Raw genomic sequence first — 14,720 nt, forward strand, 5'->3', positions numbered from 1 at the left:
GTCAGCAATAGAATAATTGCGCTTCCCTGTCCATTCATTGTATACGACTTAACGTCAAGCTACTTTCGCATTATAGTCCGCATTTATCGGATTTATGAAAATGTCGATGCGCACTATTGCCTCGTGTTATTCACCCTTCAATGGATCTTTATTTTCCGCCGTTATTGCTGCATGTTTCTCTTGCGAGACAAAATTCCCAAGAGTAAAAACTATCGCACGCGTTGCATGCTTCTATCTAGAATCTTAGTGGCACACAACTGCACTTGACGCGTACTGATTGCATGCGCTCGCCAGTTCAGCAAATGACGCACCACTCATTTGCCTTTGTATGTACACACTTACTTATAGCTTTAATCACAGGTACAAATGTATTCCACGTTATTCCTCGCAATTGCTTTGTTATACTTGGATTAGTCATAAATTGCACGCGATGCAATATTGCGAAAACAAATTTAATACATTATTTCTTATTATTGTTTCGAAAACTGCAGTAATCCAAAATATTCTATTATTTGTGTATAGATTACTGTAGCATCTGCAATGTACTTTGGAAGATTGTTTTGAAAGTTCAAAATATTGAAATATTGAAAAAAACATACCTAATCTTGCAATTAATAGAACAAATTTATCAACAAATAGTTCGAACTTTTTATATTAATATCTTTTATTGCTAAATATATTTTTTATTTAAATAATAATTTAAATTTAAATTTAATTCTAAATAATGATTTGATTTACTAGAAAAAAATTAATGATAATTAATTCACATAAGAATTTAATATAGTACTTTATGTAAAATCGTACATATCACAAGGAATGCATTTATACTTGCTCACTGTTTTACGAAAAATGAATAAATAAATTACAAAAATTTATTTCTGAGAGAGAAATTATATAGATAATTTTTAAAATCAAGTAAATTATATATTTTTTATGTTTTTACGAATTGTTTTGACATTTAATTAGCAGTATAATTAAATGTTAAATATAAATAAAAATATTTACTTTGATAAATTTTAATAAAAATGAGAAATTTTCTTTGCGTTTCCCAAGTATTTTTTATAAACATTAACATGAATGTGGAAAATATAAAAGAATTTCAACACGATTCTATTCGTGAAATTCCTTTACTCAAAATTAGTTTTTTATACAAAAAATTAAAATTTATATCTTTATAAAATAAATTCTTAAAAAATAATATATTTTTGCAAGATAAAAATAGATATTGCGTGATTTACATATTTTTTGCATTTTCAGGAATGCCTTGCACACTTCAAATTTTGACACCTCTCGTGAATTCTGATTAAATTTCTTTCGTAGATGCCATAAAACTTGGTTCTCTCACAAAAGTTTTTCGACAAACTAGAGTTACATTCGTCCAATCCTACAGTTGAAAATTTCAAACTCGAAAAATACGATCGAGAACCAATTTCTACCGATTGAATCACATCTTGTTTATCGCGTCTCGAAAATAAAAAACAAATTTAATTAATTAAATACAGTTTGTAAACTTTTAAGAAAATTATGTTCTTTCGAGGATTTATCTTGCTAAAAACGAGCCGAATATGAAACCGGAAACTAATTATAATCCTTTTGGGCAAATTGCACACGGATACATCGCGCGCGAAGGTACTTGAAACTTCCCGATGCATCTGATGCATATCTTAACTAGTGCTCTTCTCTGCAAACAGTTTACTGTAGAGATACTCGAAAAGTTTTGTAATGCAAGACTGCTTGCTGTGTGTGCGAGCACAACTCCCGTTTATCCCTGTTAACTACATCATCGGAGTTGACATCCGGCGCGACTCTCGAGACCTCTCTCGACTAAAGTCACATAGCGTCACACATCGGCGGCGCGTGTATTACAGCCATTACACACAAGATTGAACTTTAATGGTTTTGCATACAAATTTTATCAAGTTTGCAAATCCGTTAATGTTTACTTCACTGCGTTTACAATAATAATTATTATTAGTGACGCATATGTGATCCAACAAATTATTACGCTGTACAAAATATTTGTGGGTGAAAGTGCAAAAGTAAAATTCCATCAGTGAAATTTAATTTTAAACGAATTTTAATTGCAGGTCTTTTTTCAACTAAAAAAAACTGCAGTTTGTATTAAAATATTGTAGTTTTTTTACTGGTATTTCAAATTTATTCAAACATATATTTATAATTTATTAATTATATATAAAGGGATTATATACATCAAAATTTATTAAATTCAAGATAAAATTTTACTGAAATTTAAATATTTTGTACAGTAGAATGTTAACTTTAAAAATTAATATAAAAATAATATTATAATAAAATATTTAATTTTGTAAAAAATATAATTCCATAAATATTTAAATGTAACTAAAATTTTTATGTGTGTGTGAACAAAATGTTGGATAATGTATGAATTATCGTATATATAATTATATGCAAAATTTTAGGCATGTATCAATTTCTAATAGAAATTTTATTTCTATTTATCTTAATGAGAACTACATTTGAACTAAAATAGCTTTTTAATTAGCTAATAGAATATTAAACAATTTTTGTAAATTTTGATAAAGTGCTTTAAAATTATTGCCGCGAAGTATAATATAGTAGCTTAAATACGACAGAAATAATAAATTTTCCTAGCTTGTGTGCTTTTATTTGTATTATCAAAAAACTCGCAGATAATTAAAACAATTGATTTCACAGATGCATAACGAGCTTGGTGCAAGAGTCACCACTGCTTGTCTGCAGTTGCATGGTCAAAATAGAGATGAGGAATATGTTCTGCCACCCGGCGCTGAGATAGGAACACCAATATTCGAGCTTTATTTGGCACTTCAAGATTTCGTAAAGTAAGTCACTTAATTTATATCTATTAATTTTTATTAATTACATTACTTTTTAAAATAAATGTTTATAATATATGTATAATTATTTTAATATAAGAAAATTATTTTTATATAGGATGTATTTTGCATTAAAAATAAGTGTACAATATTCAGTATAAAATTCAATCAATTATAAAACTCAAACATAAAAATATAAAATGTCGCTTTCAGCATGAAGGACAATTTACCGCAATCAGATCACAAAACTTTGGCAATCTGCAAATATTACGAATGGTTCAGACCAGCTGTCGACAAGTGGCTAGATCTGGCGAAGCTCAAAGCAGTTCAAAGAGTGCGAAGAGCCGCGGAACTTGATCGAGTCTGCACTGGAGAATATTTCGTCAAACATTGCACATCAGCAATCGATGCTACTGCGTGCTTTTATCAGGTACCGATTTTTTTATCAAGTTTCGATGATTTATATGCACATTAAATAATAAGCAATTATATATTTTTTCTTTCTCTAATCGCAAAGATTAAAGAATTCTGGAAGAAATTGGCGTGGCCAGATCTACCTGGATCTTATAATTTCGTGCTGAAAGTTGTCGATGTAAGTAATCACAATCTTTTTTTATATTGCTGTAACTAACAATATTTGTAATACATAATTTTCTATAGTTGTATTACACACAATATATTTTAAATTATACTGAAATATTTTGATAAAATAAAATTTTATTTATGTGCAAAATTTTTCAACGATTTTCTTAATATCGAAATAGATAATATAATAATTAAAAATATAACGTAATTACGTTTTTGTAAAATGTAGAAAATATACCAATGTGACAAGTATTAAATCTTAAAATCTGCTCTAGGCAATTTGCAGTTCTGCGGCTTATTATGCGGAGATAACACATCAAAAGCTGGCGGATAGCGGATATTATGAGGAGCATACACCGTATAAAACCACAGATGAGGTAATCGCTCAGGTAGAGATATTGCTTCGCTTTAGTACAAATAGTAGTAGAATTTCTGTTTCGCAAAATAATTTGGCTAAACAAATGTTAGACGCAGTTACATTTTTGCACGACAAGCGAAGCATGATACGATACATGTAGCGCAATTATTATATAATAAATCTGCTAATGCAATTGCTTATATAATAAATTATAAAAGCATATTGTATCTTATGCATAGATAATATATGTATATATAAATACAGAGTATATACTATAGAAAAGATGTAAGTATGCATTACTTTTTATAATACTTATTAATTTCTTTATTATAGTTATAATTATCTAATTATATCTAATTATCTAATTAAATAAACTTCATAATGTCTTAGAATTTTTATATTTGTTTTTCTATTTTTTTATACGAAATTTATAATAAAAAATCGATAATAACATTAAACGCATGAAATTTAACAACGATATTGTTATTATATAATGATATTATATGAGCGCTCGGCTATTAACTGATACATTTTATTTTCAGATGTGCGTAGCTATCAATGGTCTCGAGTATGTGTGAAGATGGTTAATAAACTTGGGCGAAGAACTTCGCGTGGAACAGATTTTGACGGCTTTGGAAAATCAAGCAGGCGAATCTATTCGGATACAATGGCGGAATGCGTTAATAACGCCGCTGGAACAAACCCCTGACCAAATGTTGCTTTTCATAAATCAGATAGTTTCGAGAATTGGAGCAAAGGTACAAAAAAGTTTCAATATAAATCTAAATTTAAATGAAAGAAAAATCAAAATTATTATTCATAAGTTTTAAATTAAAGGTTTTCTGAAGCAAAGCAATTATAATTTTCCTTTTAGCTCTTTAGTTCTTTAGTTTCTTTTTATTCTAGTTGTTTTCTTTTATTATAGTTTAAGAAACTATTGTACTATATATTCTTTATAATTACTCCACTATCCTGATTAAAATCAATAATGTTATACTTTTTAAATAGATTAGATGAGCGGAATTTAACTTTCTTCTTAATTTTAATCATCATTTTTTATATTTACTAGAACAATTAATTTCTTTTGACAGAAATCAACTGACTTAAAGCGTTATGAATTTGCTAATTAAATTTAAAATGATAATATTTAAAAATTAAAATAATATGTTTAAATAGTAGAGCAACAAGCTTGGACACATTTTAAAGCTCTTTTTAGTATCTACAAAACGAGCTCAAAACGAATGTCTTAGGACTTATAGAACCATTAATTTTTAAATTCAAAATTTTAGCGTTTTTCGCAAACATTAAGCAAACTAGAAGTCGTAAGCCAATTAAGAATGTAAAATAATTTTTCTTTTTTATTTTACTTTGATTTATAGATGAGACCGCCTTTAAAAAAAGCGATGTTTCACTTGGCTTGGTCTCCTGACAGTCTACCGACTACAGAGGCGATAACACCTCTCGTCGAATATCTAGATGTTCATCTGGTCGCACTCAACTCAGCTCTACTTGCTGCGAATTTCAATCGCATTTTGCAAGACATTTGGGAAGTGGTGCTGAGCGAATTAAGCAGCCAAATGGATGGAAATGCTGAGGTATTGTCCCTCGTAATTATATATAAATTTTTTTTATAATAAAATTATATGATAAAAAAATAAAATTATTTCGGCAATCTGAATGACATGTTAAGACCTGTTAAAATATCTGATTACGTATTTGTGAATACTTTAGATTATAAATGAGAAAAAAAAATATTGTTATTTGCAGGATAAACCAATTATGTTTTACGAAAGATTGCACGAGGCACTTGATTTATTAGTGAAATTTTTCAATGCTGATGACAAGGGTTTACCTTTAGAAGCATTACGTCGTCAAAGTTTCATGAATGCAGAAGAGCGCCTTCAATATCACAAAATGGATACAACTTTCTTGATCGATCGATTTTATTATCAACGTCTTCAGGTATAAGATATGTATACAAGATATTAAAAATTATTTATTTATTTAAATTGACAAATTAACAATAAGTATAATTGAGTATAATTTTTAATTTTTTAATTTATATTTTTAAAAAATATTTTTTCTCTTCAATATGTATTTGTAAAATATGTAGTAGATATAATATAAAATGTTAAATTTTCTGAAATATGTCTATATGTCAATTTTTTAGGACCAATACAACACAGTTAGCTATGAATATGGAGTTCTAACAGTGCGAGCTTATTTAAATCACGATTCTCTGTGCGTTGAAGTGATAAGTGCCAGAGACGTTATACCGTTAGATCCGAATGGATTCAGTGATCCTTTCGTTATAATCGAATTGCTACCACGACGAATGTTCGAACATTGCGCCGAACAGCAAACTAATATCAAAAAAAGAACTCTACATCCCATGTTTGACGAGTGTTTTGAATTGTGAGTATATTACATTTGATCTTCTTTTTCATTTTAAAAGTCACATATTCCAAAAAGTTTATTAAAACTATTTGTCTTATGTAATGTGATTTCTTATCATCTATATTTTAGATAATCGAGAAGATATCCAGTTTTTAATACACTTACTTTCTTTGTTTTAAGTTCGGTACACGTGGAGCAGTGTCGTGATCCTAACGCGATGATTCTTTTCACGGTAATGGATCACGATGTTCTCACGGCAAATGATTTTGCTGGTGAGGCTTTCTTGGGACTTGGTACCATTCCTGGCGTTGCCGACACAAACACTAACATAGACAATTTCCACGGCCTCAAACATCAGGAATTACCACTTATGCACCAGAAAAATCGGAGTGAGTTAAGAATTAAACAATTTTTTTACGAATTTTTAGGATTAATAAAATTATGATTCTTAAATCTCCAAGTTAAGAGCTTGGCTAATTAATGATATATTGATAAATTCCTTAATTTATAAATCTGGAAATTTTAATATCTTGAAAAAATATTCAATCACATTCATAATTTCATATTTATAGATCCGATTATAGATTTCAAACAATACAATAGATATTCGGCAAATTAAAATTATGTACATAATAGAAATTCGGCAAATTAAAATTATGTACATAATAGAAATTCGGCGAATTAAAATTATTTAAGGTTTTAAAATCTCAAAAATTGCAACGCATGTATAAAATTATTATTACAATACATGCATAGAAATATATTTATTAATTACGTGATTAAAAATTCAATATATATAAATTTTTAACAGAAAAAAAATATAATTTCCTACAAGAATCTTTCGATCAAAATCTACGCTTCCATTAGATTCGCGCGTTTGTACGCGTTCGCTACGCTGTATGGCTTACGCGAAACTGATCACGTGATCAGATTAGTACACCCTACACATCCATCACACTGCGCGCTTCGCGCGGGACTGATTCTCGTACGAGGTATCGCGAGCGCGGGACCGATGGTCACATGACCAGTGGTCACATGACTGATCATGTGACCACTGGTCATGTGACCATCGGTCCCGCGCTCGCGATACTCGTACGAGAATCAGTCCCGCGCGAAGCGCGCAGAGTGATAGATGTGTAGGGTAAAGAGTCTCGCGCGAGTCTAATGAAAGCATAGATATTTGATCACAAAAGATTCTTGTAGAAAATTTTATTTCTTTGTTTGTATTTTCTATTAAAAATTTAAATATTGAATTTTTATGCGTTACATAATTAATTAAAATATTTTTATGCATTGATTACAATAATAATTTTTGCGTGCATGCGTCGCAATTTTTGAAATTTTATCAAAGAATAAATGACTTTGCTTTCCGTGCGTAATTATATTCGGTCAGATTAAACGAAATGATATATGTATATACTACATAAATTTAGTATTTATAAGCAGATTTGTTAATACAATAGAAAGTCACAAGTAAAAGTAATTGTGTCAACTAATAAATCAAACTCAGTTTTGTTATCAAGTATAATTATGATAGCAAATTATTGTTAGTATATTAAACTGATAGTAGAATACTAATACAAATTTGAGAATTACAATTCAATAATTTTCATTAAAAAATAATGCAGGTATAAATGCGACAATATATTATATATTAAACAGTTATATTTTAATTTTATATTTTATTATATATTTTATATTTTAATTTTAATTCTCGAATGTTTATTACATACATAATTTTAATTTGCCGAATTTTAATTATATATATATAATTTAATTTCTGAATTTTTGTTATGTACCAGAACACAAGCGCGCGCTTCACGCGCGTTATTGATGTTATTTTTATTTTTTACTTTGTAACTATTAATCTTCATGATGGCAATTGTTTGATGCTAAATATAACATACAATGATAATTGAGACAATCAATCAGCATCACGAAAAAACAGCAACATTATTTGCGATAATTGACTTTGCTTACCTTTTTTAGAAAGGGATAATAAAATGGTTTAATTTAATATTTTTAACTCAAAATTGTTCTTAATAATTTTTTAAATGTGGCAATATATTTAAATGTTAATTAAATATATATTATATAATATTGTAATATTATTTAAATATTACCAACATCTTTTTTACCTGTAATTTTCATTCACATTATAATTTTTAAAACAATGTTTTATTTCTTTCACGAATAAACTGTCTTTTGTTTCTAGATCATCCAATCCTTCAAATTTTGGAAACCCGAGTCGGCGACAAAATTGCTCTCGATTTTGTAAAGAAGCAGAAACAACGATTCGCCACGTAAGCACATTACGTGCCGAGGAAAGAGAAAAAGAATATTGCAACCGACTTTAAGACTTGTATATTAAAATTAAGAATCAATGAGAAGATCGAAGAGAAAAAAAAGAGAGGACTAAATTCATCCCTGCGAAGACATCGTCGATTCTCACTCTCTCTCTCTCTCTCTTCCTCTCTCTCTCTCTCTCCCTCCCTCCCTCTCTCTCTCTCTCTCCGCATTTCTCTCGAACACTATCTTTCTCTGCCTATCTTTTTACCAACCTTTATCCTAAAGATCCGTCAGATCTATTTCAGTGTAAATTGTGAATATAATCGGTGTTGGTTCAAAAGAAAAAAAAGAAAAAAAGGAAAGATGCGGAGAAGAGGATCAAGAAAAATATATCAGAACTATTTTTGTGTCAGAAGAAGAGATGTAAAAAAGCGAAACGATATATGCAGCACATGAAAATTGTGAACACGATGTGACGTAGCTAAAGATAAATGTTTAAAAGCCGTTTCGTCGGGCTTGACACCGAAGCAATCGCAAAGTTTTTTATTTTACATTTTGTACAGGAAAGCCCACGCGAATATTTAAATACTTGTGTGTATGTTCTGAAAAAAAAACACCAGTGTTTACATTGTTTAAAAGAACGGGACTTTTGTTTGCGAAAGAACGATTTCACTTTTGTCTGTCGAGTATCAATTGCGCATAGAAATTGGAAATTTTCATGATTTTTTATAAATAGGAATATAAATATATGCCATAAAAATATATAATGATTTTCTGTAAATCCAATTATTTTCGCAAATAGCTTATATAAAAAAGAAAGTTATCGAGACTAATCATGGAAATTTCCATTTTAATTATGTAAAATTGATTCACGACAAAATTTGGAGGAAAATACACTCAATCTCTTTATTATTCTCCTAAATTAAAAAATATATATATATGTACAATAATTTAATCGTATTAGTTTCTCATTCTTTCGGACAATGCAACGCACAACGAATAATGACATTATCATCTAAATTAAGAATATTGATTAGACTAATTAAATTATTAAACGTAAATAAAATATAATCGTCAATAATATAAAATTAAAGGCACATCAAAATTTAATATTGTTCTGTCAAAAAAAATTTAATTACGTACAATTTGTTATTCAAAATAGAATTAAATTTATGTAATATATTTTTTAATAATTTAAAAACTATTTATATATTTATTATTTATATTAATATAATTAGTGATTTATAATTAATTTCTAATAATTTAAAGATGTATTTTCCTCCCCGCGAGAGCAGCCGCGCCGCTTTCGGTGTCGTTTCGACGGCACGGATCGAACCGAGAGGATCGATATATATAATATTTTTCTTATTCTTAGTCATTGACTAAAATCTCTTTCTATCTTTTCACCATCTACGTAATTCTATATCTCCTGGAGAACTAATTATGACCTTTCTCGTTGAACGTACTGCTTGTGCGACGAAAACAGAGACTCTTTTCTCATTGTCAGATAAGTTACTCTATAATCTCTTCAGCATCGAAAAGGAATAAGACATGAAATGTAAGAAAGAAAGTTTTAAAGGTACGGAATCTATTTTTGAAAGAATCATTATTAAAAGTGTAATGTAATTTTCGTTTAAAAATCTATCTGTTATATATATCAGCATATGATTGTTTTATTAATTTTACTTTCTATGCAGACTTTTTGACATAAATTTGACGAATTCTTCGTGACTAATGTTAAAGCTCGTACATATAACGCCCGTGATATTCGAATAAAAAATTACGCTATTAAAAAGCAAAATTACGCTATACAAAAGCAAAATTAGTATTAATTTCTTAAAGTGTAATTTTATTAATTTGTTCCATGAACCAAATATTAATACTATTCAAAGTGTGAAATATTAAATTAATAATAAGAATATTGTGTCTTATCAATAATGCCAAGCAAGTTCAATGAAACTTTTATTCGTTTGTAATAATTATTATAAATAATTTAAACTGAGTAATCGAATAATATATATTTATGTAAGAGAGATCATAGATTTAAACTAATATTATATATTATTGATGTGGAATAAAATTGGCAACGTTGACAAATCTATATTGTAAAGAATCGAAAAATCAAAAATGGGACGGAAAGACAAATAAGAATTCAACCGAACGCACACACATACAAACAAACACACACACACACACACATGTCAATTTTTCTAATGCACGCATCACGCGCGCGTGTGAGCGCATTTTATTACGTAATTACACCAAAAAATACAATAATTATACAAACAAGCGTCCCGCGTAACACATTTCAATATTTTGCACGCCTTGTATGACAAAAAAAAGAGACAAAAAAAGAAGCAAACGATGGTGAAGAGCAGCCTTCGAAGATTATTCGTCTGTCTGATCCTCGATATATTTCGTGCATCGAATCCAATCGAACTCTACTGTATTTGCTTTTTCAACCTTTTTCAACCACCAAAACGTATATACGATCTGTCTTGTATTGTGAGACGAATAAATTAATATAAATGTACATTGCGTGATTTATTGATTTATAATAATTTGAATGATTAATAATTTTCTCTGATCGCAAACTTATAATCACATTACTAATTAAGAGATATTAATAATACATGATAACAAATATAAATATATCAAATTGTTTATGAAAGATATAAAAGAGAAATCTAAATTATATGCGTTGTCAAAAAATTAACCAGATTCTTGCTCAAGCAAACCATGCGATGGACTATCAGTCTTGGCTGATTGAATCGAAATTGGATTTTCTTCTGTTCGTATTATAGGTTCACCATCGAGTTTCTCCAAACTTGGTAAACGCCGCGCAACCTCGATTCTCCATTGTTCTACCTAAAAGAAGAATAGTCTTTTTTTTCCTTTTTTTAAATCTAGAAATTATAAATATCGTTACATATAGGAAAATTTTATTTCACATGACACGTATTAATAAATAATACCTCGTGACTTTCATACAACGGATTGCCAACGAAAACTAGATCTCGAAGATTTGGAAGTTCTAGTAATCTAGCAAATTCATTCCACTCTCGTATCAAATTATTAGACATATAGAGAACACGAAGATTTTTCATTGCTTGAATTCCTTTCATTTTCTCGATGCAATTGTAAGAAATCCAAAGTTCCTCGAGAGTATCACCCAGAGCTTCAAGACCAGCGAAACCTTTGATTAAATTACGACCTAACGATAGAATCTTTAAATTTTTTAAACTACCAATGCCTAGAAAAACAAAACATGAAATATTAAAAAAAATTAAATTTAGTTTTTATATACATATGAAATCATTTCTATTAAATTATATAATTTTTACTCTATGTATAATTATAATTATTACAATCTATATATGTATCAATATATTAAATATCGCATAAATCATATATTATGATGATCATTAATAGAAAAATTATAAAATATATTTTATATTCACTTATATTTAAAAAACAAATTAAAAATTTATAAAATATACTAATATTGCAAAAGCATTTATTGAGCATTGGAAATGTCTTAAGCGATCAAATATAATTGTCGTCGACATTACGACAGATTATAATGGACAGTGACATTAATAATCTCCAACCAGCAAATTAGTAACAATTGAAAGTGTTAATGCATGTCTCTCGCGATCCATTCTCATAATGATGTGAAATTCATAACCATATTTGCATCGCGTTACTGAGACAACCATCCGCTTAGATATGCATTATGCATCCGGCAATTAACAGAAATTCGAGTAAACATCGATTCTGATGCGGTATGTAAAATGTATCGTAATTTACATAAATGAATCAATTCATAAATAATAATCGTTGAATTAACGGGTACAACAATGAAAATATGAAAAAAATAATTTCAAAAAATTATTTGTCTTTATATTTATACATCACAAATTATCTTTGAATCATCGAGAAAAATATATACGTCGCATATATTTTGACGATTAATATAATAAAATAATATAAAATATTATATATAATAAATAATATAAAAAATTATAACTAACGTAATTTAATAACTACAATAAACTCAGATCAGTTAAATAAATAATTCTACTAATTTAGTAAACTACAATAATAGAAATTTTTAATTAATTAATATCATCTAATTATTTGTTAAAAATGACAAGTATAACTATGTACGGAATATATGATTTGATAAAAGAAAATACAGCATATTTTTTACCTGCAATTTTTTCAATCATATTTGTCGACAAAGAGAGTTTCTCACAATTGGCTAAAACTGCTAATGCATTATCCATCTTTTCTATTGGTGGCCATTGAAAACTTAAAATTACTTCTGTTGCCGTAGCTGCTTCCTGCCCAGTTTCCTCTTCCCATCGTCGTATAGCTTCTTTACACGTTGTTGGCTTTCCAGATGCCATAAATAGATGTGATACTTTATCTTCCGGACATTAAATAAAAATTTCCAAAAAATATCTAAAATATATTTTTTGCATTTAATCATTTAATATAATAAAATATTAGATCACATATTTTTGCGTATATGTTATGATAACATATTACAATAATATATAGATAATAATATGGAAAACTAATAGTGTTTTTAATACATGAATGCAAACACATAATTAATTACTAAGGTATTAAAATATCTCATTAGTATATTAACTGCATCATTAATTAAAACAGTATTGTAATAATAGCTGTCCTAATAATTAACGCTGAAAAATAGTTTTAAAATAAAAGTTTAATTTCTCCTTATTATTTCACCACATTTCATCATGGCAATTACGAAAATTAATCTATTTTATTACAGTTTACATACTAATAGTTTGTAAATCATCAGTAAAGCTACATTTGAATATCAAAGAAAATTCATATCGTTACATGCATCTATATATTTCATATGTTTTGCGTATTAACATATAATTATCTTAGATCTATAAATTTTTCTTTTTTTTCTCTTCCTTTCTTTTCTCTCTTACCTAGTATGTGTGTGTATATAATATATATATATATATGTATATATATTAAAAGTGTTCAATTTTACATCCTTTTACTTTGATAAACAGCAGCATTATACATCTTTGATAAAAAACCGCAGCCAATTTGATGCACTTGTCGGGTGCATCCTTTCTTAAGTACCAGAGCGTTCGTGTCCAGCGTTGATCACATTCATAAACGTACATTCGAGGTTACGAAAACTTGTTTTTCTTGGTCGCATGGCAATCTGCCTGGTTAACGACAGGCAATATCTGGTACCAGGTAAAATAATCAATGTGCAAAGCGCATGCGTCTGGCGCGAGTATTTATTAACAAAGCGTCACGATATCAACGATTTACGATAGATATTGGCTCGGGGGAAAAAAAAAACAGGCAAGGGTCCAAGAAAAATGCATGTCAGTGTGCTTTCTATATAACACGTGTTAATTCCTCCACGTGGTAAAGAAGTATAGTGCTAATAATAATTGAGGAAAAGCCTACGCTGGTTTATATATAGCTTTATAAATCAGTTGATTTTCGTTGCGCGATGAAAATCTAAAGAGTTAATAAAAATTAATAAGAATTGAGGAATTAAATGTAATTAATAAATTATAGCCTTATTTATATCATCGATGTTATTCTTTAATAAAACAATAAATAAAGAAAATATGACTTGTTCTAATTCTTTTTAAATATATTTTATTCTGTTTTGTTATTCTAAGAGTTAGAAATTTAAAGTTTAAAAATTTAAAGATTCTATTGTTAAGTTATTAATATAATCAAAAGATTCGCCAGTCTTGAAGCTCTATTGTAAGTAAATCTGAAGGAACTTTGGATTTCCTACAATTACATTAAGTACTAAATAGTTTAGTGATTCAATCTTAAATTTTAGAATTTGAAACAAGTATTGGATTTTGTTATTTAATGGTATTCATGAATTATTTCTTCTTTTGATTCTAATCTATAATTCGATTCTAATCCAGTTATGACATCTCAATATTTTTACGCGTGTTTTATTTAAAAAAACTACAAGACTCAACTTGAAATTTTAAACAAAGAACTCGCTGTTTAATCAACAGATAAAATTAACAAACATATGTGGGATCTATAAATTTACATATTAATAAATGCATGCATTGTTGATTACATAATAATATAAATAGCATGTGAAAATGTTTACACATTAGAATCAAGCAATCAAAGTTTCCAAAATTCTTGCTTATATCGTGATATCGAATTGTTGCAGCAGAATTTTTCTCAGCATTTTATTAACCAAAGGA

At 28.2% G+C, this 14,720-nt stretch overlaps 3 protein-coding genes across 6 annotated transcripts in view; 2 read left to right on the forward strand and 1 right to left on the reverse strand.

Annotated features, from left to right (window-relative positions):
• Window positions 1-10,999, forward strand: part of unc-13-4A (BAI1 associated protein 3) — a 74,716-nt gene extending 63,717 nt beyond the window's left edge. For 2 of the 3 annotated variants that reach the window (XM_029304648.2, XM_029304650.2), the window contains 10 exons: window positions 2,698-2,843; window positions 3,051-3,267; window positions 3,355-3,429; window positions 3,698-3,811; window positions 4,323-4,538; window positions 5,160-5,375; window positions 5,548-5,742; window positions 5,951-6,195; window positions 6,358-6,566; window positions 8,393-10,999. In XM_029304648.2, coding sequence (XP_029160481.2) covers window positions 2,698-2,843; window positions 3,051-3,267; window positions 3,355-3,429; window positions 3,698-3,811; window positions 4,323-4,358 — 588 coding nt within the window. In that variant the 3' untranslated portion in view covers window positions 4,359-4,538; window positions 5,160-5,375; window positions 5,548-5,742; ... (1 more) ...; window positions 6,358-6,566; window positions 8,393-10,999. The remainder of the gene's footprint in view (window positions 1-2,697; window positions 2,844-3,050; window positions 3,268-3,354; window positions 3,430-3,697; window positions 3,812-4,322; window positions 4,539-5,159; window positions 5,376-5,547; window positions 5,743-5,950; window positions 6,196-6,357; window positions 6,567-8,392) is intronic. The other variant, XM_029304649.2, reaches the window with a different exon arrangement.
• LOC146724460 (BAI1-associated protein 3-like) lies at window positions 5,184-8,484 on the forward strand. The gene is made up of 5 exons (XM_085479877.1): window positions 5,184-5,375; window positions 5,548-5,742; window positions 5,951-6,195; window positions 6,358-6,566; window positions 8,393-8,484. The coding sequence occupies exons 1-5, from the start codon at window positions 5,184-5,186 to the stop codon at window positions 8,482-8,484; spliced, it is 933 nt and encodes a 310-aa protein (XP_085336003.1).
• On the reverse strand, window positions 10,687-14,621 carry LOC114932420 (dynein axonemal light chain 1). Of its 2 annotated transcripts, none has more exons than XM_085479758.1 (4): window positions 13,443-14,621; window positions 12,680-12,933; window positions 11,442-11,644; window positions 10,687-11,334 (listed from the first exon to the last, which is right to left on the reverse strand). In XM_085479758.1, the coding sequence occupies exons 2-4, from the start codon at window positions 12,876-12,878 to the stop codon at window positions 11,179-11,181; spliced, it is 558 nt and encodes a 185-aa protein (XP_085335884.1). In that variant the 5' UTR covers window positions 12,879-12,933; window positions 13,443-14,621; the 3' UTR covers window positions 10,687-11,178. The 2 variants fall into 2 exon arrangements, with proteins under 2 accessions (XP_085335884.1, XP_085335883.1); XM_085479757.1 differs by having other exon boundaries at window positions 11,442-11,719.
• Between the last annotated feature and the right edge of the window lie 99 nt (window positions 14,622-14,720).

This window comes from Nylanderia fulva, unplaced genomic scaffold (genome assembly GCF_048542155.1).
Source record: "Nylanderia fulva isolate GAGA-0341 unplaced genomic scaffold, ASM4854215v1 Scaffold13, whole genome shotgun sequence".
NCBI classification, from domain to species: domain Eukaryota; kingdom Metazoa; phylum Arthropoda; class Insecta; order Hymenoptera; family Formicidae; genus Nylanderia; species Nylanderia fulva.